Source organism: Crinia signifera, chromosome 7 (genome assembly GCF_055691185.1).
Source record: "Crinia signifera chromosome 7, ASM5569118v1, whole genome shotgun sequence".
NCBI lineage: Eukaryota > Metazoa > Chordata > Amphibia > Anura > Myobatrachidae > Crinia > Crinia signifera.
The window spans coordinates 126,804,554-126,832,424 of NC_139223.1; the positions used below are offsets into that span (position 1 = coordinate 126,804,554).

The window sequence follows — 27,871 nt, forward strand, 5'->3', positions numbered from 1 at the left end:
TGACCAGATTAAAAACCCATTTACCCAGGATAACACACTTACAAAAAAATACAGCCATACAACCATCTGTTTGGATCTATTGAATGAATGCAATAACACTACAAGCAAGTTCAAGAGGTAAAATTAAAAGGCAGGGGAAAAAACCCTTTCTCAGTTGAGAAGGTTGGCAATGCTCTGTGCTTTAGCCAATGCCTGATAAGGCATACTGCTTTCCTGCCACAGAACCACAGAAAGCAGTACATACCATGGCATATAAACCTCTGAGCAGTTGTTTAGAAAACACAAAAAGGAGATGAGCTTTCCTTCTCCCAATATCAGGCCTGGGAATCTGTATTTTCTGACTCTAGCTGGGAAGACGCTGGTGGAGAAGAGGTACTAGATGCTAAATACTTCTCGGTTTCTTCCAGCTCCTCCTGCATCATATCCAGCTCTCCTTGTTCTAAAAGCTCAAAGTCCTCTCCGTCTCCCCCGGGTTCTTGTGTCTCAGTGGACGAGTCTCCCAGACTGACACTGGGTACTATTGGACTCTGCAGGGCTGTGTTGATGGCTCTATTGACCATTCCCTCACTAAGGGCATGGATTCCACTTTCCTGTCCAGTAGACTGACCCTTGCCATTAAAATGGGTGTTTACAAAGTGGAGTGGAGAGGTCAGTGTAGGCAACAGCTCTTCTGGATTTAAGTTCAGGGGCTGTGTTGGTAAATGTGGCATCTCAGCAGCAGGTAAATGTGTCTCATCACCTGCATGCTGTCCCAGCAGCAATGGTGCATCAGGAGGGTCTGTGGCAGGAAGTGGGTCTTCAGATACAGCACTTGGCTGATCCAAATCTACAAAGAAGCAGAAAGTAAGATAAATACCCCAGCTTCGCAATCAATCACACTATACAGATCTCACAAGTTGTGTGACCGATGATAAATCACCAGCTTTGTAAATCTAAAATATTTCGCCACCTAGTCCAATCTAGAACAAATTCTCAAATCTGTTTTCCCCTTCTTTTAGCAGGCCTCACATACTTGTTATAGTAAAAACCTAGACGACCCATTTACTGACAATACAGCAAATAACCTTGGGTTACTTCTTGTCATATACACTGAAAAAGCACTATAACCTTAATATATCTTACCAGACTACTCTGCCATATTCATAAACAAAATTGTAAATATCACTGGCAAACGCATGATTTTTAGAGGGGGGTTTCCCAATTTAATCCAAAATCTCCCACTCTGCAGTGCATTCCGCTAGGTACGGCAGTCTGGGGGAGTGCTAACAGCCCTGAAAATTGGTCTTTTTATACACTATATATATGGAATACAGTATTACAGTATCAATATTTAACAGTACACATGGTCTATAGTATAGGCTGTTTCACACATTTAAATAAGTGGTCAGGAAAAGGTTAAACATATAATAAAAATAAAAAAATAATAATTACACAAAACATAATAGAACCAGTACTGCACTTTCTAAGCTCACAATCTCCCACTTCATGGTAAGGCTCCAGTCTCTTCCTCCTGGCAGCTACTCTCTGGTCCAGTGCAATGTTTGAGGGCTCAGATCCACACATACAGTAAATGAGGTAGATGAAGCTAGTACACTAGGCATGTGCAGCAGCTGCGCTCTTTCCTTTAAGGAGCCCATACACGCTCCGTTTTGCCGGTCCATTTTGTACTTTTAAAGTACACATCGTATCGGATCGCATGCCTTGTGCATGCAATGCGATCCGATCCGATGTGTACCTAGTACAAAAAGTATGTGCAGCACATACTTTTTGTACCGTACTATGTGATGCGCAGGAGCGAGCATCGCATAGTACAGAACGGATCCGGTCCACAACGGACCGTGTATGAGCTCTTTTACACTGCATGATGTGGTGGCAGCTCTATTGATCATATTCTATACCAGTGCTATTGCCAATTATTAGGACTTTTTCTTTTGTATGTATGGTCTGCTGATGTTAGTCTGTAGACAGTGCACATAACACTGCATTAGAGTAGACATTGCTGCAACCCCACCAGTTGAAGATCATCCTTGCAAACTGCAAAGAAGGTGAAGGCCATCCTGAAGTGCACAACTAAGGTGAAATAGAAGTATTTTGTTTACATGTATGTTATATAACCACTCTAGCCTAATAAAAGTACAGCAACAGTTAGACCCTCCCTGCAGTTTATAGGACCGGTGGAACATCCTCCTGCTGCGTTCTTACTCGAAGGAAATTCTAAGCAGGACTGTAAATATATATATAAGAAAGCTCTAAGGTTCAAAGTCTGATGCCCGTGCCGGAGGGTAAAGGTCCCTTTTCTAAGTTACCCTGCCTCCAGTCATCTATGCTTTCTACTCCTATGTATTAAATAACAAGTTACATTTATTCCACAATTCTACCAAACAGAAGCTACATGGGTCACATTAAAATGAATACTAATAACCTGACACATTGCCAAAATGCTCAAACTGTCCCGATCACGAAGGAACAAAATAATACAGTGCGAAAAAGATTAGAAGAAAGCAAAACTGTGAACTAATGTTTTACATATCATTTAACGTATTGCCAGAGTGTAGCGTAGTCCTTCTTTCCTTCCTTCATCTCTTTTGCATAGGTAACATTTAACTTTAACCCACCACAACTTGTTCATTATTTTTGCATGCTGCACATTAACATGCCTAAAGTAGCTTTGAACACTTACAAGTAGGGTGGCCAATCCCGGGATCGGCGGGATCCCGGGATTTAGCCCCCAAAAGGCCGGGATTTCAATCCCGGGATTCAATGCCCGGCATCCAGCAGAGCATACTGCGCAGCGTGACAAGGTCACGCTTTGCAGGCAGGTCACTCACGTCACTCCCGGCAGTATGAAGAAGCCGCGCCGCTCGCCCGCCCAACTAGCAAGCCAGCAGCAGCATTAACCACCCGTCCCCCAACCCGGCTCCTGATTTCTTTAGATGACCGCCCATCCATCCACCCACCCACCCGGCAACCCAGCTGCACGTGCATGTAAGTAAATGCGGGGAAGCCAGGGAGTTTTTCTACTAGGAAAGCCAATCCCGGGATTGAGCATTTTTCAATCCCGAATCCCGGGATTGAAAAAATACCCCGGGATTGGCTTCCCTACTTACAAGTATTCTTGGAACCAAATAATGCACAGTATGTTGAGGTGAATACAAAAGCCACACCAAGCAAAATGTTATTTTATACAGGGGAGAATTAAGCAGCCCATACACGCTGCTTTGTGAGCATGCTGTACTAGCACGGATCACATTGCATTGCATTGCATGTGCATCCGTTGTGCATGCAATGCGATGCAATGTGATGAAACCTAAGTACAAAAAGTATGTGCTTGCACATACTTTTTGTACTTAGGTTTCATCACATTGCATTGCATGCACAGGCAATGCAATGTGATCCGTGCTAGTACAGCACGGAAAGCACGCCCTCATAGCAGCGTGTATGGGCTGCTTAGTCCATTTCTAAAAACATAGATTCCAGGATAACAGAGAGTAGTACACCTACTGTGCAAGTATTTATTTAAAATACAGTTGTGAAGTTCTAATAGTTGTTAAATAATATCAAATACTTTATTTTTTACACCTAGGTATTAAGTGGAGATTAATACATACTGAATAATGCGGGTCCCGTCACTTTCTCACCTTCTGATACATCAGTCAGTTGTGGAGTAGTCGCTCTGGATACTGAAAATCCTCCACTCTCCAGGATGGAGGCCTCCTCATCTGACAGCTCGGAGTCTGTGATGGACAGAGCCAAGGCTGTTATTCTCACGTCCATCTGGATGGAAAAAAAAAGAATTTTAAATTACTTACCGGTAAATCCTTTTCTCAAAGACTATATGGTCAAATGGGTTCTCAATACATTGGGGAAGAAGAGGTCCTCCACAGGAGACAGGCACATAAAACTCTTCACAATGGGTGTACTGGCTCCTCCCCTCTAATTCCTCCTCCACAAGTCAGTTAAGGAAAAACTGTGTCCGAGGAGAATGAATATAAGTAAGGATATAAGTATTGTGACTTCGGTGAGATTCATACCAGCACACCCTTAAACATTCATAACTGGTAAATAAAACAGTTAACAACTTGTAGAACCCTACATGCAACAAGCCAAAATATATCACAACCTTGAAGTGACAACCAGGTGCAGTAGAACTCAGCACAGAGGCGGGTTCCCAGTATACCATATGGACTTCGAAAAAAGGATTTACCGGTAGTTAATTAAAATCCTCTTTTCTCTATCATCCATATGGTATACTGGGTTCACAATACATTGGGGATGTCCCAAAGCTTCCAGAAAGGGGGGGGGGGGAGGGTTACGTGCATAGACTGCTGCAGCACCGCCTGCCCAAATAGGGTATCCTCTTTGGCCAGGGTGTCAAATTTGTAAAACTTTACAAAAGTGTGTTGAGCCGACCAAGTAGCAGCTCTGCATAATTGCAGAGCCGTCACACCCCGAGCAGCTGCCCAGGATGCGCCCACCGCTCTTGTGGAATGAGCCTTCACAGAAGGCAGAACTGGCAAGTCAGCTGCTCCATAAGCCTGACGAATAGTAGCACAAATCCAACGTGCAATAGATTGTTTTGAGGCCAGCAAACCCTTTTTCTGGGCATCATAAATCACAAAAAGACAATCAGTCTTGCGTAGCCTGGCCGTTCTACCAACATAGGCCTTAAGCGCTCGAACCACATTAACGGACTCCTGAATCCCAGAGTGACCCACACTAGATGGAACCACAATAGCCTGGTTCAGATGGAAAGCCAAAACAACCTTCGGTAAGAACTGCGGTTTTGTTCTCAGTTCTGCCCTATCTGCGTGAAACACCAGAGAAGGACTCCTTGTTCCCCAAGGGTCAGTCTCTCCTCTTCTCCCTCTACACCACCTCTCTGGGCACCCTCATCAGCTCCTACGGCTTCTGTTACCACCTTTATGCTGATGACCCTAATCTATCTCTCCTCCCCCCGACCTATACCCATCACTCCTGTCCAAGGTCTCCGAATGCCTCACGGCCATCTCAGCCTGGATGACCCAATGCTTCCTGAAACTAAACATGGCTAAAACTGAACTTCTAATCTTCCATCCCCCGAATATCCCCTCTTCTCCCACTATCTCTATCAGCATTGGTGAAACCGAGATCACCTCCACCGACCAAACGCGGTGCCTCGGTGTCATCATTGACTCCTCCCTCTCTTTCACCCCCCCACATTCGTGCTCTCTCACAGTCTTGCCGCTTTTACCTCCGCAACATCTTGCACAGCAGACCATTCCTCTCCACTGACGCAACCAAATTCTCATTCACTCCCTTGTCATCTCCCGCCTTGACTACTGCAACATCCTTCTATCTGGGCTACCTCTCGCCCGCCTCGCCCCTCTCCAATCCATTCTGCTTGGCTCAACTTTCTCTCCCGCCGCTCTACCTCCGCCTCCCCCCTCTGTCTGGCTCCCCATTCCTTTCAGAGTCCTCTTTAAACTCCTCACCACCACCTACAAGGCTATCTCCTCCTCCACCGCTCCTTACCTCTCTTCACTGAACTCTATCCACACTCCCTCCCGTCCTCTTAGTTCCGTCACCGCCTGACCTCTCACCTAATCACCTCCTCCCACTCCCGTGTCCAAGACTTCTCTCGTGCTGCCCCCCCCTACACTGGAACAACCTCCCGCCACCCATCAGGCTTTCTGATTCCCTTACCTCCTTCAAGCACTCCCTCAAAACCCACTTCTTCTGACTAGCCTATCCCTCCTCCTCCTAACCTCTTTCGCTCCTCCTATCCTGCCTACCCTACCCCTCCATCCGTTCCCATCCGTTCCTACTTATCCTATTGTTTTTCGTTCATCCACCCACCTCCTTTTAGTCTGTTAACTCTTATAAGTAGGGCCCTCCTTCCTCACTTACTCACCCTACCTCCTAACCTCACCAGCGCTCCTGCCCTGTTCTTCCCTTCCTCTACTTCATCTTCAGTCTCCTCAGCAATTTCGACACCTACTTCAGAACTGATGCTGATTTTATTTCTACCAGCTATACCCTATTTATGCTCTATATATTTTATCAACACACTCTGTAAGTTACCTTGTAATTTTTTTTTGCAATGTACGGCGCTGTGGACACTTTGTGGCACCTTATAAATAAACAAACTACTACTACTCCTCCTGCAAGACACCTAACACTGACATGTGTCTAGCCCAGTGATTTTCAACCTTTTTAGCTCCCGGCACACCAGACAAGATTCTAAAATTGCCAAGGCACGCCATCAGACCCCCAAAGGGAAAAACACAGGCCCCCTTTGGCCCCATGAAAAAAACAATCACACTGGTCCTCAAAGGAAACAAAATGACAATACATTCATCCTCACATGAAAACAAGAGAGCAGTAAATAATAGTTGAATTGGAGGCAGTGGCTGTAAACTGGTGTGGACATTTCGAGATCTGGGGGCACACTTGAGCTGAAGGCACACTAGTGTGCCATGGCACAGTGGTTGAAAAACACTGGTCTAGCCGATGCCAGAAGCACCACAGTCTTCCATGTGAGGTACATCAAATCAGTTGACGCCTGTTGTTCAAACCAAGACGACTGCAGGAACTGTAAGACCACATCAAGGTCCCAGGGAGCCGTAGGTGACAGAAAGGGGGGTTGAATCCTCAAAACCCCCTGGAGAAAGGTCTGTACTTCTGGAATGTTAGCCAATTTCCTGCTGAAAGAAAATGGAAAGAGCCAATATCTGTACTTTCAAGGAACCTAGCCCAGGTCCAAGCCTGACTGCAGAAATCTCAGAAAACGATCCAGTTTAAAATCCACAGGTGGAAACAAATTGGTTTCACACCAGGCTACATACTTTCTCCAGATCTTATGGTAATGGGAAGCCGTCACCAGTTTCCTTGCCTGGGTCATGGTGGAAATGACAGAAGCATGAAGGCCCTTTTTGGCTAAAATCTGCCTCTCAACCTCCAGTCCTGGTAAACGAAGAACCCCTGAGTGAGCAAGTTGACTACGAGTGGTAGATGCCACGGGGTCCCCACAACCATGACCTGAAGATCCGCGTACCACGCACTTCGAGGCCAGTCCGGGGCCACCAGAATTGCGTCCACTTCTTGGCTCCGAATTCTTTTTGCACGTCACTTATCAAGGGAATGGGAGGAAATAGGTATACCGGGTTGAATGACCAAATCGTCGTTAGTGCATCGACTGCAACTACCTGAGGGTCCCTGGAGCAATACTTGTCCACGTTTTTGTTGATCCTGGACGCCATCAGGTCAATCTGTGGTAATCCCCACCAATCCACAATCTGCGCAAACACCTGGGGACTGAAAATCCACTCTCCTGGGTGCAACTCGTGACGACGAGGAAGTCCGCCTCTCAGGTGTCCACACCCGGAATGAATATGGCCATCAATGCCATAGCATGAGCCTCTGCCCAAACCAAGATCTTGGATACCTCCCTCATGCAGGACTTGCTCTTTGTCCCCCCCTGCCGGTTGATGTACGCAACCGTCGTTGCGTTGTCTGACTGAATCTGGATTGCCAGGCTCTGCAACAAATGGGCTGCCTGCAGGAGCGCATAATAGACAGCTCTGAGTTCCAAACAGTTGATGTGAAGACAGAGACCATTTTCCTTGAAAACGCCTTCCCTGTGTCACTGCTCCCCAGCCAAAAAGACTGGCATCTGTCGTCAGAAGGACCCATCCCGAATCCCAAAACGTCTGCCCGCCAAGAGGTTTTGCGGATGAAGCCACCATTGCAAGGACAGTCTTGCCTGGGCCGACAGACGTATCCACCTGTGCATCTGTAGGTGGGAACCCGACCATTTGGCCAAAAGAACCAACTGTAAAAGTCCGGGAGTGGAACCTCCCGAACTGGAGCTCCTCGAAGGAGGCAACCATTTTTCCCAGTAGTTGGATGCAATGAAAGACTGACACTACCAGCAGTTGAATGGCTACCATCTTTTCCTCTGACAGGAACACTTTCTGTTCCACTGTATCCAGAATCATCCCCAAGAACTGAAGACGCCTGGATAGGGTCAGTGAGGACTTTTGCAGGTTCAAAATCCACCCTTACGAACACAGTACCTGCATTGTGGCAGTGATATCTGCTCTCAACAGTTCCTCTGTTCTCGCCTTTATCAGCAGATCGTCCAGGTATGGGATAACATTTACCCCTTGAGCCCTTAGCAAGGACATCACCTTGGTAAAGATGTGCAGAGCCGTGGACAGGTCGAAAGGTAAGGCTTGGAACTGAAAATGCTCATTTCTGATTGCGAACCTGAGGTAAGCCTGATGCAGTTGCCATATGGGAATGTGAAGGTATGCGTCCTTCACATCAAAGGACGCTAGGAACTCCCCTTCTTCAAGGCTGGCCACAATGAACCTCAGAGACCATCCTGAACTTGAACACGCTTAAAAATGGGTTCAAGGATTTCAGGTTGAGGATGGGTCTCACCGAGCCGTCCGGCTTCCGTTCTACGAACAGGGTGGAGTAATACCCTTTGCCCTGCTCCTGTTCCGGAACAGGTATTATAACCTGGGAGTCCTGCAGTGTTTGTTCAGCTTGCCTGAGGACCAGCTAATCCCTTGCCGCAGCCAGGAGTCCACACCAAAAAAATCTGTGCGGTGGCAACCTGTCGAACTCCAGCTTGTAGCCATGCAAAATAAGAGCCCTGACCCATGGACTGAGGCAGTAATCCTCCCACACCTGGCTGAAAAATGACAGATGTGCCTCTAACGCGAGTAGGTCTCGTGGTGTGTATAGCCGGTCATGCTGAGGGCTTTTGGGGTGCTCCGCCTGAGCTGAGGTCTGAAGGTGCAGAGGACCCAAACTTTCTAAATTTACCACACGTGCCTCTGTTAGCGTTTGAGCCACCTCTCGCCTTTGGCGAAATTTGCCTGTCTGAATGGACTGCTGACTCAGGCCTGAAAAGGGCCATCTGGGCTGGCTAGAGGCAGTTGAGAGAAAAGTGGATTTCCCGTCAGTAGTTTTAGAAATCAACTCATTTAGTTCTTTACAAAACAGGCGTTCTCCCGTGAACGGAAGGTTCACCATGCTACGCTTGGAGTCAGCGTCAGCAACCCACTGACGCAGCCACAGAGCCCTGCGGGCGGAACCCGCCATGGCCGAGTTACGCGCATTAATAGCGCCCACCTCCTTTTGTGTGTCACAAAGCACCTTAGCCACATCTTGTGTGTGACGGAGTGAATTAGCCACCTGGGCCGTGGACATATCACCCAGCAATCCCTCTTGGATTTGGGTCTCCCAGGTATGAATGGACTTTGCCATCCAGCAACTAGTGAGTACCGGGCGCATAGCCGCACCACTGGCTGTAAACATAGACTTCAGGGGGGTGTGGTATATGGTCCTGACAGTCGGGATCCCGACTGGCCGGACTCAGACAGCATGGCGAGCGCAACAAAGCCCCTTGCAGGCACTTAAGCTCGCCACCTATTCTATACTGCCTCTTTTGGTGTCGCGGACCCCCACGAGGGAGAATAGCTGGTGGCCGTCGGGACCCCGAGTGTCAGGGATTTGACAGTCGGGATCCCGACGTCGGGGTAAAGACTGTCGGGATACTGTCCGGCACCCCTTCAGGGTACCGTCTAGTTTTTTTATCCACTGAATCCTTAAGTGTGGGAGTCCCATCTTTTTAGGCAAATGGGACATAGAGGCATCTACAACTGGAGGCTCCTCCTACACCCGCCTGCCGGCATCAAAGGGAAAACTAGACTTGAAGCGTTTGGATACTTGAAATCTCTTTTCAGGATTTTTCCAAGCCGATTTGAAAGCATCTTCCAAATCAGCCCGTTCAGGAAATACCACATTCTGCCTTTTTTGAGACACAAAAAAGGGAGCAGCCAGAGAGAGATAAAGGACTAGTCTTATGGGCAATTTTAAACACTCAGTCCCCTGTAAAAGAGACCCCTCAGAACCTGGTTATGGATCATCCACATCCTCCCCGTCTTCAACAGCCTCCTCCTCAGAGTCAGGCTCTACAGAAGCTAAATCACGTTTGCGCGACAAGCCACCCATGGGAGTGAGGATGCCCACCCTTGCAGACAGGACAGTTAAATCCTGCTGCACTTTCTGAGTCTGCAGGGTATTTGCAGTCAGCTGAGTGGACACAGATTCCAGCATGCTTTTAATGCTGCTAGCCCAGGCTGGTTCCTGAGACTGCCCCTGTGATCCTCCACACAATTGTGTGGGGATACCACTAAGCTGTGGGGACCCCCACTGGTCTGGGGTGACATACATTGTTCAAAAGTGACTTGTGAAGTAGATGCAGGGACAAACTTAAGGCCCCCATACACTATGCGATTTGGGCACGATTTCACCCGATTCGGATGAATCGGGCTGTGAAATCGGCCCAAATCGCACTTGTAGACACCCCGTCTGATCCGATGCGCGGTCCCGTGCGCATCGGATCGGGGTCGGGAGGTCAGACGGGCTGCACATAAGATTTGCTAAATCTTATGTGCAGCCCAGCCCCGGAGCCGTGCGGGGGATGACAGCGGGCGGGGGATGCCGGCTATAGAGAGCCGAGCAGGGGGAGGCTGCATAGGGAGCCGGGCAGGAGGAGGGTGACAGCAGGAGCAGCGCGCTGGGCAGGGAGGATGACGCTGGTTGCCGGGCAGCGGCGGGAGCCGGGAGGAACACACTAACTTGAAAAAAAAAAAAGCCCATACAGATGACTAGCAAGCCATTGATTGGCTGAGACCTCTCTCAGCCAATCAGCGATTGGCTGAGAGAGGTCTCAGCCAATCAATGGCTTGCTAGTCATTCTGTATGGGCTTTTTTTTTTTTTCAAAGTTATCTGTGTTCCTCCCGGCTCCTGCCGCTGCCCGGCAGCCAGCGTCATCCTCCCTGCCCGGCGCGCTGCTCCCGCTGTCACCCTCCTCCTGCCCAGCTCCCTATGCAGCCTCCACCTGCTCGGCTCTCTATTAGCCGGCATCCCCGCCCGCTGATGACTACCCCGCACGGCTCCCTCCTCCTGCAGCTCCCTGGGGACCGCATATGATAAATCCATGCGATTTATCATATGCAAACCTTGTCACATCAAGTTCCTAATCTTGTGTCCCCCTCCCGGGGAGCTGCAGGGTAAAATCAGGTCCGACTTGTCCTTAGGACAAGTCGGACTAATGTATGGGGGCCTTTAGAGCTGCAAATCATACATGTTAACTTTGTAACCATCTTTAGAATGCAATCACTCCACAATACACACACAAAAACACCAAGCAATCACAGTCAGTGTGAAGTGAATAGAAGCTATGTGCTGTATCTAACACTTACTGTATAATGTGTGCCCAGTAATGCTTAACAAGCAAGTGGGGAAAAAACTCAGAGACAATGAGGGGACCAGCACACCCCTAAGCCCTCTGATTGAGGAGCTGGTAGCAGTAATAGATATTAAAATAGATATATAGATAGAGATAGAGATATATATATATATATATATAGAGAGATATAAATAAAACAATGGGGGGATCCCCTTCCTGCGCTCAGAATATGCGAGCAGCTCCTCTGAGGGGTCCTCTGTTAGACAGGACCCGAAAGATAGATATGTATGGAAAAAGAGTTTCAGAGGGCGCTTCAGAAGATAAAACGGTTTAGAATAGCTGATTAATATTTAATAAAATGTACAGACATATAAAATCCTGTAATCAGGTATCATACAAATAGGGGCCCTGTCATTGTTCAAACTGAACAACTAATAAGAGCTGTAGTCATTGTACATCACATGTATTTGTATGATACCTGATTACAGGATTTTATATGTCTGTACATTTTATTAAATATTAATCAGCTATTCTAAACCGTTTTATCTTCTGAAGCGCCCTCTGAAACTCTTTTTCCATACATATCTATCTTTCGGGTCCTGTCTAACAGAGGACCCCTCAGAGGAGCTGCTCGCATATTCTGAGCGCAGGAAGGGGATCCCCCCATTGTTATATATATATATATATATATTACACATATACACACACAAACACACACGTATGTGCAAGGCTAAAACACTGCAATGAGCATTTTACAAGCTCAATTTCACTTGCTGTCTCTGCTGAAGTTCTCTTCCACCCAGCCTGGAGCTGCCAGCACCGCTGAGGGGTGTCTGCTGCTGTATAATGGCGCCCAAAGCATGCAGAGAGAAGCAGGAAATTCGCCACAGAGCTGTGTCCCCGCTCGGAGTAAGCCACGCCCCTTACAATGGCGCTGGTGCTTTTACTAATTTTTATACTGGTGCTGTTGCTATTACTAGCCAAACTTAATAACACATGCCCTGGTGGTCCAGTGGCAGTGTACAGCCTCCAGTGTAGGCAGGGAGCTGCGCGGTTCCAGTGCAGGGACACCGCCATTGCCGCCGCCATCTTGCCACACATAAACCGGGGTACCCCACTAACGGGGACCCCGGGTAACACTCACCTCTGATGTCTTGGGACTGAGCCAGGGGTGTGCGGCAAGCTGGGGTGTGAAGCGCTTCATCGAGATGCCCGCCATGACAAGCACCCAAACAGGACAGTGGTCCTGCAGCAGGGACAGTTCGGTACCTTGAAAGGCCAGCAACTGTAGCCCTCCCCTGGCTTCCCACAAAGCAGGGAGCGGTTTAGTCCAAAACCAGCTCCCCAAAATAACAAAGAAAATTAAATGAAGAAAAAATTGCTCTTCTGGAGCTTCATGTAAGTGCAGCCTCTCCAAGGACACATTTTTCTAAACTGACTTGTAGAGGAGGAAGTAGAGGGGAGGAGCCAGTACACCCACTGTGAAGAGTTTTATGTGCCTGTCTCCAGTGGAGGACCTCTTCTTCCCTAATGTATTGGGAACCCAGTATACCATATGGATGATAGAGAAATGAACAGTCAATGATATTTCTGTGTATCACTGCATGCACTATGTACAATAAAACAATCACATTTCCCCCCACCACTACCTCCACGGGATGCACAATTTGTTTTTTACCAATTTGACCAGAAAAGTAAAATTGTGCAGATATCCTGCAAGTGTGTACCCGGCCTAGGCTTCATCCCAGAATATTCTCCTGTATTAAAAGCTTAATACATTGTGCGGAATTCCAGTACCATCCATGTTATAGTGGGATGTCTGCAAATTATTGATATTACTTTTTCTACTATACACTACACACAGATGCTGTTAACATCAATCTGCTTTTCTGAAGATTAAATACCAAGTCAAACTTTTCAATTAGACATGCAAATAAACTAGTTATTACTTCACTTGGTGAGAACTGGAAAATATATAAATCTATATGGCAACATAATGAATTCTTCTGCCTGCACCGCATGCCCTAAACAGGTCACTCACCTCAGGAGAGAACCCAGACAGCTCAATCTCACTCTCACTGTCCGTCTCTGCTATCAGCTCTTCTCCTTCTTCTGGCTCCTTCTTAGCTTGTCGTTCTGATAGAAGAAAGTTATAAATACTGTATAAACAGTAATGACAACATCCCAGAAGGCAGGGGCGTAAATAGAACTCTGTGGGCCCCATAGCAAAATATGGAAAGGGCCCCCCTCTATTGGCACCAAGGGGTAAAATAATATACACATTGTGTTCACATTCCACTGTGCGCTCATTTCACGTTACACCCCACTGTGCCCACAATTCATACTACACACCCCACTGTGCTCCCGAATCACAATACACTCCTCACTGTTCTGCCGTATCCCATTTCATTCCCTGTATACAAATAGTGTCCCTGGTGGTCTAGTGGTGAGTTAGAGTGATCCAAGTCCTGCCTCCCTCCACCCTTGATGGTTTGTGCCGCAATTTCTGGCTCATCGCGATCTTTATACTTGACCCCTTGCTGCTCTCTAGGTGCTGAGGCATCTGGCCATGAGGTCAAAAGCGTGCCCTGCATCTGAGGCACCAAGGCAAAATGATCGTTGATAGATTCTGGCCCAAGGAATTCTTCCTGGCAGGGAACATAATGTAGAACAGGGGTGGCCAAACCGGTTCGTGAGATCTACCAAAGGTACACGTTTTCCAAATCACCTAGCTGGTGCACAGCTGTAGTCATTACTACAGTAACTGTCACATCGTCAAATATACTGCATTCATTCCTACTATAGATCCCCAGGTTGCCTGAAATACATGAACTGTTGGTAGTAGATCTTGAGGACAGGTTTGGCCACTCCTGGTCTATATAACCGGGCACCAAGGTAAAACTGAGGAGCCTGTGAGCAGGTGGGTTATAAGATAGGAAGAGCCTCAGCGGAACTCAAAGAAGTTAACTCCTTGGTGCCTGGAGTCTCCTGCTGGCCATACCCCACAGTCCCAGTGTCCACCATAGGCTTTATTTTTTTTTTTTTTTTTATAAATCAAGGTCCATAAGAGTATTCAGGTACTTCTGTCCACTGTAAAAGGGACATTCAACTGCTACTTACAATAATTGCACCTATGTATTCATCATACATTTTAAAAAGTGCTCTAAGAACAATTAATGCATATGTACTATGTACAAACCCTAATTTTATTTCTATTATAATTTTCTATTAAATTGTTGGATAAATATTTATTGTACAAATGTTGAAGCAAAAGAATGCTATTTATCTATATATATTGTGCAAACTGTTGAGAACTATTGTAGTTCATTAAAACCGAGTTCTTAACCTTTCGACAGGCAGAGTCTGGTACTCATTAGAGGCATCACCTCAATCCATCCACTGGACAAAGTAAAGGCCCCCATACATTAGGCCGACTTGTCCTAGGGACAAGTCGGACCCAATTTACCTGCGAGCCGCCCGGCAGCTCCCCGGGAGGCTCACATACAATTTGGCACTTGATGTGCCATTTTTACATGGGATAAATCGCATGCGATTTATCCCATGTAAAAAAAACCCCGGGGAGCTGCAGGGCGGTGAGCAGTAGGGGGGGCGGGCAGCGGCAGTAGTGGGGACGGGCAGCGGTGGTGGGGGCGGCCAGCGGCGGTAGTGGGGGCGGGCAGCGGGGACGGGCGGCGTTTGCGGTGAGCGCAGTGTACTTACACACATAGCAGCAGCGGCGGGGACGGGACGCGCAGTGGCGGCTATTATATTTTTAAAATACTTCTCAAATGACCGGCCGCTCTCTGATTGGCCGGAGAGCTCTCAGCCAATCAGAGAGCGGCCGGTCATTTGACAAGTATTTTAAAAATATAATAGCCGCCACTGCGCGTCCCGTCCCCGCCGCTGCTGCTATGTGTAAGTACACTGCGCTCACCGCAAACGCCGCCCGTCCCCGCTGCCCATCCCCACTACCGCCGCTGGCCGCCCCCACTACCGCCACTGGCCGCCCCCACTACCGCCGCTGGCCGCCCCCACTACCGCCGCTGGCCGCCCCCACCACCGCTGCCGCTGGCCGCCCCCACTACTCCCCCGGTGTCTGTATGCATATGCCTGTCAGGTGGCAGGCATATGCATACAGGGAGGTCGGACGTGATCGTATGTACAGACCGTCCGACCTCCCTGATCCGGTCCGATGCGCACGGGACCGCGCATCGGATCGGATCAAATGTCACATACCTACGATTTGGGGCCGATTTCATCCGATTATCGGCACAAAGTGCCGAAATCGGATGAAATCGTCCCAAAATCGCATAGTGTATGGGGGCCTTAACAGTCATCATTACCAGCACTATCCCTACAGCAGGATAGCCAACTATATTTTATATCATTTTATATATTCAGAAATACATCAACAAACTCAGGACAATATTGTCCTAAAAGTGAACACCTTGTTGCTAGCCAGTTACACTAACTCATACAGCTTTCAGACCGAACTCTAGACCTAGTTTATTGCAGTGTCCTTGCGGCCCCAACACGGGTTGAGGTGCGGTCTGAAAGGACCAGCTCAGGTCGAGCAACACATGAGTTCAACCCTGGTAATGATCAGGATTAAACACGGCTCTGACCTGTATCAAGTGCAGTGTGAACGGGTGCCTGGGTCATGCGACCCGGGTCCCGTTCACAGTATGGAGGAGGCAGCACTGTCAGCTGCCTCCTCCTAAGCCCCTGCTCAGCTCCGCCCTGTGTGATGTCACCGTCCCGTCAATAAGCTGTGTCGGTCACGGAGCTTTCAGATCGCAAATGCTGTGTCACTCCGGGGATGGGACCAGTGTCCTAATCCCGGGTGCAACCGTCTGAAAACGGTATCAGTTGCAAGTGAAGGTACAACAGAAATTCTGTACAACTCTCAATCGCTTGTAACTTCTGAAAATTGCACATGCAGGTTGCTATACATGCACAGTTTGCACAATATTGCAGTATCAGCGCATATACGGAATTGCGTGCTGTATTTCCTTTGGCTTTTTCGACAACCAATACTAAATCACAACTGCAGCAAGGACTCGAGTTAGAAAAGTCTGATACCTTTAGATATGAGATAATAAAAAAGAAAACCAGCCCCTTAGTTCTAGAAATCTAGCGTTATTACATGAATGTGATTTCATCAGCGTAATCCGTTTTGTTTCCATGCTTATCCATAAATATTTAATACATTAACTTTCTTACATGTAAAGTTTTATTGAATATACAGCCTTCATAATTTGTGTGTACCAAAAACAGCATTTTATAGGTGGATTTAAATTTCTCGTTTTTATTTCATTCAATAGCTGTTATTTAGTTTATGGATATTGGTCAGTGGGCTGTAGTCAATGCTCTTTTGCGAGCTGTGACAGCAGTGCTGATTGCTCGCAGTCACAGCTTGCAGGTCAGTATTCAACTGACACCCCTGCATACGCCGTTTCCACCTCGTTGGGTTTTTATAGTGCGATGGAAAGTGTGTGGCCGCCAAAACAGTGAGGCTCCATGCATTAGCCACGAATCTCCTCCGACAGCGAGGATTCCCCCGGATTGTTGAATAGGGCGTGAGGCCGGCACGGGTGTTAAATGGCGAGGGTGGCTTGTTTTCGGTGATCCTCACCTTTAACCCCCTCATGCATTGAATATGCCCTCTGAATGCTAATATTACACTCTAGGTTCAATCCTTTTTTTCCTTGCACCTGCCATAAGTGTTTTTCTTTCCCCATATATAAATAGATGTTGGAACAATAAAGTATAATTGCAGGTCAAATTTTGGGCACCTCACTGGATGTTTACTTTGTCCAGATTCTGCTCATTCAAAAGTTTGAGTATTAAATCATGTCTAAATATACTTTAAAAATAGATTGATAAAATAATTTTCCTGATTTTGGAGGAAACAAACAAGTCTCTGTATTGATGAGGTCTCAGAACTTACTCTTATGTGAGCGTGGCAGATGTTCTCCCTTCATGCTGTAGTCTAACTTCATGAGAATGGGTTCGAGAGCAGTGTACATCTTCTGGATCAGTTCTCGATACACAACCAGTGGCCACAGCAGAACACTGAGCACTGTAAGACAAAATGGTTGATATGGTCTTTGTATGTACAATTCTCCATGCATAGTCCGAATGGTACTATCAAACGCAGCAAAATCTTACGTATTATGTAGGAAATCATAATGCCTGGAACATAATGTCCGACAACAGCCAGCACTGCACAGCACGAACAAACCATTGCACAGAACTGAGGTAGAAAGAGAAGAAAATAAATACACAGTGAGCCTAAAGGAGACACTAGAAGCCCTGTGCAAAATGGAGATCCCCTCCTTCAGCTGCAGCTTCGATCGTTACCAGCAACCAGAATATATACAACATTAATGTTAAATAACTGATATGAATGTAATTTAACAGATGCCTCATTTTAAGTCCATAGTTAAGCGTTCTAGAAGGATAATTCAAATCATACTTGCCTACTTTTGAAAACTGGTTTCAGGGAGATTATAGTTGGTAGTAGAATCTTGCACGGCGCCCTTTGAGGAGGCGTGCCATGCTCCACCCAAAGGGCGTGTCTAGTGCCATATATGGTGAGATTGTGAAAAGAGATTGTGAACATGGCACCTTTAAGTGTGGGTGTGTACTGCTACATCTGAGAGGAATCTTTTAAAATGACATATACAAATGTAGATGAGCCCCAAAGCGGTTAGAAAGAGCTACTGTACTTATTTATTTATTATCAGTTTCTTATATAGCGCACACATATTCTGCAGTGCTTTACAGAGAATATTTGAATATTGACATCAATCCCTAGGGTTACGTTTTTGGGAGCCAATTAACCTACCACCATATTTTTGGATTGTGGGAGGAAACCGGAGTACCCGGAGGAAACCCACGCAAGTACAGGGAGAATATACAAAATCTGCAGAGTTAGAGCCATGGTGGGAATCAAACCCATGACCTCAGTGCTGTTAGGCAGTAATGCTAACCATTACACCACCCGTACCTGATAAAGAAAAGTCACCGATATGTGTCAGGAATTGTTCATTCATTGTGTTTTACACATGGTTCCATATTAATGGCCACAAGAGATGCATGTAGCCATAAGGATCATTGGGGTAGATTTATTAACTAATGATCAGGTGAATATGCGCTATCCACGTGCCATAAGGCAGGGGATAGCACTTCCCCTGATCTATCACACCTGCTGGCCGGGTACTTTATCGGTGGCGGTGTGGGTCAGGAGGAATAGCGCAGCTACGATATTTCGTGCTGCGCCCCTGCCTCATTTATGAACGGTCAGCATCGCTGACTTTTCCGCCGCCTGCAACTATCAACTTTGACAGCTGCAGGCGGCGATGCCCTATGCCTACAGCAAGGACAGCACTGTCCCTGCTGCTGGCTCTGAGCTGTGCTGGGATCTTGCATGAGTAGCAAGATCCCACACATGCGCATTCCAGCCGGCCAGGGGAAAGGAGACAGCTTGTCATTTAGCGCAGTCCAGCCGGCCGGGAGAAAGGAAAGGAAACAGCGCGTCAGTTAGCACAGTCCAGCCAGCCGGGGGAAAGGGAACAGCGCGTCAGTGTTAACTGATGCGCTGTCAGCTGGAGGGGGCATCGCCGGAGGGGGGAAGTTAGCGCTCCCCCGCTTCGGGGGCAAGATCTTAGTAGATCTTGTCGGTGTCCCCTCCTGCTTCGCCTCGCTACTGAGGCGAAGCAGGAACTGTTATAGCGGCGCTATAATAAATCTACCCCATTGTGTTTTATCACCAACGTTGAGAAATAGTGCTGATGATTTTATGTTTTTTTCTCTCATTTCTTTATTTCCCCGACAGTCGGGATCCCGGCAGTCATTATCCCGACTGGCTGGACCCAGACAGCATGGAGAGTGCAACAAAGCCCCTTGCGGGCTCGCTGCGGGCACGGTGGCTCGCTACGCGAGTCACCTATTCTATTCTCCCTCTATGGGGGTCGTGGATCCCGACAAGGGATAATAGCTGACAGCCGTCGTGAACCCGGCTGTCAGTGTTTTGACAGTTGAGATCCCGACGTCAGGTGAATGCCTGTCGGGAACCCGACTGTCGGGACCCCGTCCGGCACCCTGCAGAATGAAGGAGGGTAGGCAACTATGATTCAGATGTGACTTGGATTCCATTAGGGCAAATAACACTGGCTCATAGCCTGGTCATAAAAGCCCATTACTATGCAGACTACTGCTATGATGAACAGTGGAATGTACATATTTACAGTATGTACTGATATGTATAAACACAGCAAGCTGTGCCAAGTATAAATGCATGTGACTGCAGGGATATATGAAACAGACTTTATTCTCTCTATGTCACTTCAGCCACCTGCTTTAACCCACCTTTCCTGGATTCTGCTTCTTGTAAAGCAGCAGCTCCTGGACGTACTGCTGAGAGGTGAACCAGGTCTCAGCCAGACAGTGACACAGCTCCGGGACACTCAGCAAGCGATGCTGACTTGTTCCTCCTACAGATGCCATGGTCTCACTGCAAACCCAGAATGTGAATCACATTATTATTATTTTCTAACATCCAAATCACCCAAACTACTGTAGAAATCAGGGAATGCCAATTTCTAAAATAAATACATTTGTTTACAAAGTACCATTTGTGAACAGGGACCTAACACCTCACATTCTTCTACAGCCATGTGTATGGTAACACGAATGTACAAGGATATTTAAGTAAACTAAAGTAGAGGCTGCACAGTGCAGTTTGTTAGGAACCAGTGACTCATAGAACTCATGAAACTGGTCTCAGATTATTTGGCAATGATGCCAGTTTCCTGTATAGAGCCTAAAGCAGATATGTCCAAACTGTGGCCCTCCAGCTGTTTTGAAACTACATATCCCAGCATGCTTTTCCATTGTTTTAGCATTCCATAATAGCAAAACTGTAGCAAGGCATGATGGGACTTGTAGTTTCTGGAGTGCCAAAGTTGGACATGCCTGGCCTAAAGGGTTTATTTACTAAGATGGAAGTACTATTGGAGAGGTGATGTTGTTATGGTCAACCAATCAGGTACTTGTGTAGTTTCACGGTGGCACTGCCCGTGGGTCGCATTGTATGCAAATCACATCGTATGTAAATTGCATGCGATTTTCATACAATGCGATTTAGCACACCCCCACTATCCACGCCAGTGGTACGCATCCTCTCGACTGGTTCATACCCTCAATAGCGAGACGAGAAAATACACGTCAAGTAATACATGTCAAGTCATCCGCATCCCCTCACGGGCCTCGCTGCGCTTTGGACTTATTTTACGCGTCCGCTCGCTGCGCCACCCTTTGGGCTTTAGAAAATCAACTCCACGCAAATGTGGATAGTTGGGGCATGAACAGTACCGCATCCGCTTGCCACGCTTCGGGCTAGTGTGGATAGTGGGGGTGTGCTAAAATGCATTGCATGCAATTTGCATACGATGCGACCTGCGGGCAGTGCCGCCGTGAAACTACACAAGTACCACCTATCAGATTCTATCTATTTTCTTCTAGAAGGTGCTTAATAAATAAGGTGTATGTTTTGATTGGTTGCTATGGGCAACATCCCATCTTCAATAGCACTCATAAATAAACCCCTAAGAAGTAAATGCAGGAGTTTTACCCTGTAGTGTAGGTGTCCCTCATTGCTTAATAAACAGGATATTTTGTGGGAGAGGGTTCAGTTCCAGTAATGGTGGACAATGATATTGTCTACTGTCCCACCTCATTGAAACTATCACATCACCGGTTGCTGAACAGAAATTCCAGTCAACAAAGGCTGCTTTTTTTTATTTTTTTATTAATGGATAATGCTTCCGCCTTACAATAGTTATACATACAGTACTTTCTTTTCTCAGCACCAGCTACAGGTGTTATTCCATTTCCTTATGTAATAAGTGTTCCCCACACCACTTAGATTGTAAGCTCATTTGGGCAGGGCCATCTTTATCTTACATTTTAGGCCTCTGTAAATGTTACAGGAAAATTCTACATTCTAGATCAGGATTCTCTTAAAGTACAGTGCTCCACCATAAAGGAAACATAATAATACCATAGAACTAAACCAAACTAATGTTATGTATGCATCATGGAGACCGTTATAGAAAATAACATAGGGTTCAATAGGCTCTAAAACAAAGACTTGTTTTCTGAATGAACAATGTAAGTACAACTGTAGGAGAATGGACCAGAACAACCATATACTTGTTGGGTTTGAGGTGCTTACCTGTCACTGGATAAATCTCCCTGGGGCTGGGCTGTAGAGAAGAAGACAAGTGCATTAATGACTGAAGGCATCAGAAAGCTGTACTCCTGGGGGCAGCTTCAGTGCATGGAAGCAGAATACTGATCTGCCTGGTAATACTTGAGGTTTGCAAGCATTTTGTTACACAAAAAGCAGACTTAAGGAGTGTTCACCTTTACAGTGATGAAGCAGCCATGATTTCCAGTGTTTTACACCCATCAGGCACAGCAAAAAGAAGCTGACCAAGAATAGAGGCCTCAGGGATAGGTAAGAGAACAACCTGGGAATGAAAAGCAAACATGACTGATTAAAAATGTCAGGATTTGCTGATACAAAAGTATATATAGCGTAGACAACATCTCAGCAGAAATCAGCAATGATTATTATCCTTTATTTATATGATGCCACATGCTGTCCTTACATAGTACAAACACAGAAATTGTATTAACAAACATATAAAAAGCGCCATCCTCATCTAGCCCTTTAATAGGATTAAGTGGGCCAGAGCTGTCAGACTTAATCCTATGCTAATCCCCTACTTTAGTGTTCTATGTATTGTATTGCAGCTGAGAACAATAGGCCTTGGTGAACCATGGCTCACCATGGCTATCCAGAGATGGCTAGTTGAAGAAGGCTCCATCTTTACTGTTCAGAACATTGTACAAGGTATATAAATATAGGGAGAAGCAAGGGCAAAATCTTGGATATGGGAGTGGAGGGGCAGAGTAACCATTTGGGAGCAGAGAATACATTTATTTCTGGAGATGAGGCCAGAATTGTAGTTAGGAGCGAATTCGATGAGGGCTTTGTAACAACATTTAAATTTGGATTTTGAAGAGGAACAGAAGCTACTAAAGGGCTTGTAGGTGACGGGTGTCAGACATACTGCATTTAGAGAGGAAGATGAGCTGGTGGCAGCTTCTAGTACAGATTTAAGGTGAGGGGGGCCAGGTATGAGATGCTTAGAGTAGTCCAGTATAGAGATGACCAGTGAGTAGATGATGATGTTCTCATTTGTCTCCAGTGTGAGGAAGGGTCTGATCCTGGAGATATTTCTGAGATGAAATGGCAGGACATCTAAACAAATTAGATGTGTGGTTTGATGGAGAATAAGGAGTCAATGGTGACTCCAACAAGTACCGGTAATGAAAAAGCATAAGAGGTCCAGGGAGAAGAAGTAGATCTGAATGTCATCCGCAAAAAGATTGTATTAAAGGCCAAATTAGCTGTTAAGTATAAAGGGAGAATAAAACAAAGGGAACAGGGAACACCTATTGGTATACATATACTGGCAGTCAAAAGACCGACCCCAGCATCCTGATATGGAGAATCCTGACAGGGCCACCACAAGTTAACCCTCTCCCCCTACCCCTAACTTGTAGCAGCCTAACCCTAATCCTCCACCCCCCCTCCAACATGTCCCTAACCCTCCCTGCTAGTGCCTAAACCTAACCCCCATATCCCACCATATAAACCTTACCCTCCCTTGACCATATCCTAACATTTCATTGTAAATTACTAAACCTAACCACCACCACCCCCTCTCTCAAAATTGCCCTCTCTCCTTATTTTGGTTCATTCTTTCTGACAAAATCCTTCTTAGATGGACAAAACCATGTGCACTGCAGGGGGGGCAGATGTAACATGTGCAGAGAGAATTAGATTTGGGTGAGTAATTTTGTTTCTGTGCAGGGAAAATACTGACTGCTTTATTTTTACACTGCAATATAGATCTCACTTTGAAGTAAAACCCCACCCAAATCTAATTCTCTCTGCACATGTTACATCTGCCACACCTGCAGTGCACATGGTTTTGCCCATCTAAGAAGGATTTTGTCAGAAAGAATGAACCAAAATAAGGCCCATAGTGAGCTCTCTGTATTTAATAGCTATTGATTGTGGATCTCTATGATAATTGATGTTAAGTCAGTATTCCATTAACTCCTGGGATACATTGTGTGTTTCTTATATACTTTTATATATATTTTTATTTTATCAGTATTGTTTAATAAAATTTTAATTTGAGGAATAAATTGTGTATGTGTGATCAAGCGCCCAAAAGGTGCCCATACACTTGTTCGACATGGGCCGATTTCACCCGATCCCGACATATCGGGCCGAAAAATCAGCCCAAATCTGAGGTGTTTGATGTCTCTGTCAGGTACGGTGGGCCTTCTCGCAGACATTGGACATGAGCTGGAGGTCAAACCTGCAACCCATCCAACCTCCAACTCGACCCCTCTCCCGGCAGCAGGGACGCATGTGATACAGTGCATGTGCAAGGACAGCATGCAATGTATCGCATGCGATCCTACTGCCGAGAAGGTCCCGGGTAGCTCAGGGGGGTCGGATGGTCCATACACTACTGCAATACATTGCAGTAGTGTACGGGTACCTTAATTCGGATTAATTTGAAAAGCACATTTTCTTTTAAATGGACAAAACCATTTGCACTGCAGGTGGGGCAAATGTAACATGTGCAATGAGTTAGATTTATTGAGTTATTTTGTTTATGTGCAGGGTAAACATTGTCTGCTTTGTTTTTAGACTGCAATAGAGATTTCAGTTTGAACACACCCCACCCAACTCTAAAGGCATCCATTAGTCAAATTTGGCCTGTTTTCTTCAGCTTCAGATCATACTTGCCTACTTTTAAAGTCTCCTCTCCGGGAGAACCCGATTTAGACGTCATCAAGCCCCGCCCCCAGTAATGCAAACCCCACACCATTTGAGTGTCCTTGCAGAGGGGGCAGGGCTAAAAGGAAGCAATATTAATATATAGCCCCCTCCCCGAAAAGCTGCGAATAGCAGTAATTTAATCTGGCAGACCGATCTGAAGAAAAAAGGCCAAATCTGAGCTCCCTCAGATCAGATGAGCGGCTGAGTCTCAGATCCATCAGACAAAAAAATCTTATGTACCGCACCAAAGATAAATCTGTTCTGAAGCGGTCAGGGGTTTAACATAGAATTGATGAGATCAGTATATGAAGTGAATAGTGTGAACATTTAGCCCAAGTTAAGATCAGATTCCTGGGAGAGTTCGAGGGAAATCTGAAGAGATTTATAGCTTCAGATATGTCTGCGTAGTGGATGGGGGGCTTAACGCTCTCTGCACAGGTTACATTTGCCTCACCAGCAGTGCACATGGCTTTGTCCATCTGAGAAAAAAATGTGCCCCGCAATCAGGTCTGAATTAGGCCCATAATCTGCACATGCACAGATCTAAAAACATCAGAGATGTACATAAACATTGGGGTTATTTACATCTTTGAGTTAGGCACTATGCTGCTGATAATTGTAATAAAAGAAAAGTTACTAATTATACTATTTTGTGGAAATCATTTTCCACAAAAGTTTATGCCTAACCATGTTATTTTTACATCCATTCACAGCAAGATTAAACAGTACAAACACCTCTTTAATGATCTGAAAAAAAAGCAGGCCAACGCTGCATTCATTTCTGTACCTATTTGACCGCCATACACACACTAAAGTGTAAAGTAATCGGAGGTCGCGGGCAGATACTCAATTAATTTTGTTTTTATCATGCATTCCACAGAAATTCTCTCCCAATTTTTTTTTTTTATCTTACTTCTATGGAGAGCTCTGGCTTCTACAACACGTTTAAGACAATATCCATCTCTGATGGGCACTGAAATGGGACAAAAAGCCTCCCTGCTCCTGCACACTTGTATGAATATCCCAAGCCACACAATACATGTCTGCACAAGTTTGCAAGGTTTCTTAGGGTATTAAAAAAAAAGTCTCCATTTATTTCACATGTATTATATGTCTATGTGATACAGTACACAGCTGTTGATTCTAAAACAATTAAACCCCAATACATATTTCAGATATATTTAAGCCATTCTGCCATACTTTGTCAAACATTTGTTTTTTAGAATCGCACTTTCTTTAGAGTTTCAGAATATATTTTTACCAATGATGTATCTACATTCACGGTAGCCCATACCCCTGTCCTACAACTAGCAGCATAGGGGTTTAGTGTGATTTTAGCATTAGACCAAATCATTTTGTCAAGAGGATTGGACATAAATCTCTAGACAGACATTAAAAAGTCCAATGGGCTCCTCCATACTCAGGGTGTCTCACCAAAATGCCCCGTGCAGAGCCGCTGCAGTCAGTAGGCTAGGAAGCGGCCTCTCCCATACCAAAAGTCGCTGTCCAGCAGTAAGCAAAGGTCCCCATTCACTTAGTTTACTGTGCAGACAGGCCTCCAGGGATTCCATTTCTTCTTCTGAGGCTCCAAAAAATCGCCCACTTCTTTCTTCACCTTGGCCCGGATCTCCTGAAGGCCAAGGAGCAATATCCTCTTCATGCATCTTGCTTTCGCTAGAATCGGAAGGATTGCATGTCACAGCCTCGCCAGACATGTCCTTAGACCCTTTTGTTCACTTTATCTTACTCCAAAGCTCAAATACAGACACAGCAAGGTTCCTCCTGAGTCTCTCCACAACATTCCCCTGGAGATCCCCCTCTGAAATGCTACACCAGCCTAAAGATGCAACTTGTTCTTGCTGTCACTTATCACCAAAATTAGTGGACTACCATCTCCCTCACTCTGGATCCATTTGTTTACAGCAGTTTTACACTGATTTTTTTCCACAACAGATCCTACCTGGGAGCCCTATCTTCACCATTTTGCTTCTTCAAACCAATGTATATATTCTAATACTTTTTATCTGCACCAACTTCACAGCAGTCAGTACAGCTCCTTTTTCTAGTTTAAGTCATACGGATCAGTGACGTCCACCCATAAAGCTATATTAACCAGTCTATGGAATCGCTGTCCAATCTAAAACAGCACCAACACTAGTTTCAGTATATACAACAGCCTTGTTTTAGAAATTATTGTGCCTCCCAGAAACCCTAGGATGAACTTTCAGTATGAATCTTGAACCCAGCACTTGTTTAATGTCATCATCTTCACTCTGCCTCTTACCGAAGCTCCTGCTAATACACCTTCTTCCCCTTCCAGATCTGACAGTATATAGACTGAGTTGTCAGTATATCACGTGATTCCTGTCTGCCTTTCAGTAGATCCCCCCCCCAAACAAGTCTCTAACCTGTGAACTCCTGCCTGACCAATGTATGCCCCTGACCAAAGAAAAAGTGCCTGATTTATCAATATAACCCCACCTAAGCGTATCTCAATAATGTCTATATCCCCTGGCTTACTTCCCAGTATATTCCCCTACCCTTGTGACATGCTCTCCTCCAGAGCACCTTCCGGAGTAGTTCCTGTGCCAATTACAATGTCACTGTATGTAAATATCCCTGGTACCCCGTCAGCATATTTTGCTACCCCTATGAACCCCCTGCCTCCATTGACAGCGCAGCCCGCAGCACCCGTGGACCGGTTTCCAGCTGTCGGTTCTCTCAGCCGGGATGTTGTTGTTATGATGCTGCGTCAGCTGAGCGTCCGTGACGTCGCCCCAGGAACTATTTCCGGTCTCTGTGTGAGGGGGTCCGCTGCGTAGTGGGTGGGGTGACAGCCTATGCAGCGGAGGGATATTTCGTTAATAAAGAGCCGCATACTAGATTCTGTTAATCTCGTGCTTTTCATACAAAGATGGCATGTTAAGGGTTCCGTGCCCCTAGTCAACATGGCCGCAGAGTTCATTCTGTTTCGGTCACATGGTAGGCGTTATGCAGTGTTGTCTGTGTACGGCCATGTTTGTTACTGGCATGCTCAGGAAGTTTCGGACACCTCTGACAGGAGCACTCTTTAAACTAGATTATAGACGTCATACCGGAAAACAAAGATTATTAGTGTCAGAGAACAGGATATTAAATACAAGTTGACTTTTTGCAGATTACATAATGTATATACAACAGTGTAGACCAGTGGTAGACATTCAACCCTAGCCCTCGAGAGCTACCAACAGTTCACATTTTCCAGACAACCTGAGCTGCACTCATTAATCACTGACACATTTTAAAAGATCCACAGATGGAGCTAATTAGCTCACTTGTGATTCTGTGAGGAACCTGCAAAACATGCACTGTTGGTAGCTCTCGAGGACTAGGGTTGGCTACCCCAGGTGCATACCCTCCAACTGTACAGATTTTGCTGGTACAGTACCGTTTTTTTTACGGTCTGTACCGGCAAAAAACAAAGTGTACCGATGTACCGATTTCCAGGTCTTCAGCCAGCGTGCAGTGTGTGTTATGGTGCGGTGCCGGGCCATGGCGTCTGTCTCCTCTCACTCACTACCCTCACCGCCCGCACATCGCCTCTCCGGCCCGGGGAACCGCCGCAGCGCTGCCGTTACAGTCATCGTAACCACGTCACCGTGCCTTGATCGTAGCATTGGATTAGACAGCGGCTCACTAGAGGCCG

The 27,871-nt window shown here is 46.2% G+C and overlaps 1 protein-coding gene across 2 annotated transcripts; it reads right to left on the reverse strand.

The window, feature by feature from the left end:
• RETREG2 (reticulophagy regulator family member 2) lies at positions 1–27,120 on the reverse strand. 2 transcript variants are annotated; one of them, XM_083153751.1, is made up of 9 exons: positions 25,621–27,120; positions 21,681–21,787; positions 21,490–21,520; positions 19,623–19,767; positions 17,421–17,505; positions 17,200–17,331; positions 13,291–13,385; positions 3,639–3,774; positions 1–826 (listed from the first exon to the last, which is right to left on the reverse strand). In XM_083153751.1, the coding sequence occupies exons 1-9, from the start codon at positions 25,899–25,901 to the stop codon at positions 315–317; spliced, it is 1,524 nt and encodes a 507-aa protein (XP_083009877.1). In that variant the 5' UTR covers positions 25,902–27,120; the 3' UTR covers positions 1–314. The 2 variants fall into 2 exon arrangements, with proteins under 2 accessions (XP_083009877.1, XP_083009876.1); XM_083153750.1 differs by having other exon boundaries at positions 3,609–3,774.
• Between the last annotated feature and the right edge of the window lie 751 nt (positions 27,121–27,871).

Excerpts from the sequence above, each read along its gene's own strand:
- RETREG2 (XM_083153750.1), bottom strand. The coding sequence starts at position 25,901 with ATGTCTGGCGAGGCTGTGACATGCAATCCTTCCGATTCTAGCGAAAGC. Across the intron at positions 21,788-25,620 it reads GCTCTGCACGGGGCATTTTG|GTTGTTCTCTTACCTATCCC; the intron begins GTGAGACACCCT and ends TTTCATTCCCAG. Across the intron at positions 13,386-17,199 it reads TCTGCCACGCTCACATAAGA|AACGACAAGCTAAGAAGGAG; the intron begins GTAAGTTCTGAG and ends TTCTTCTATCAG.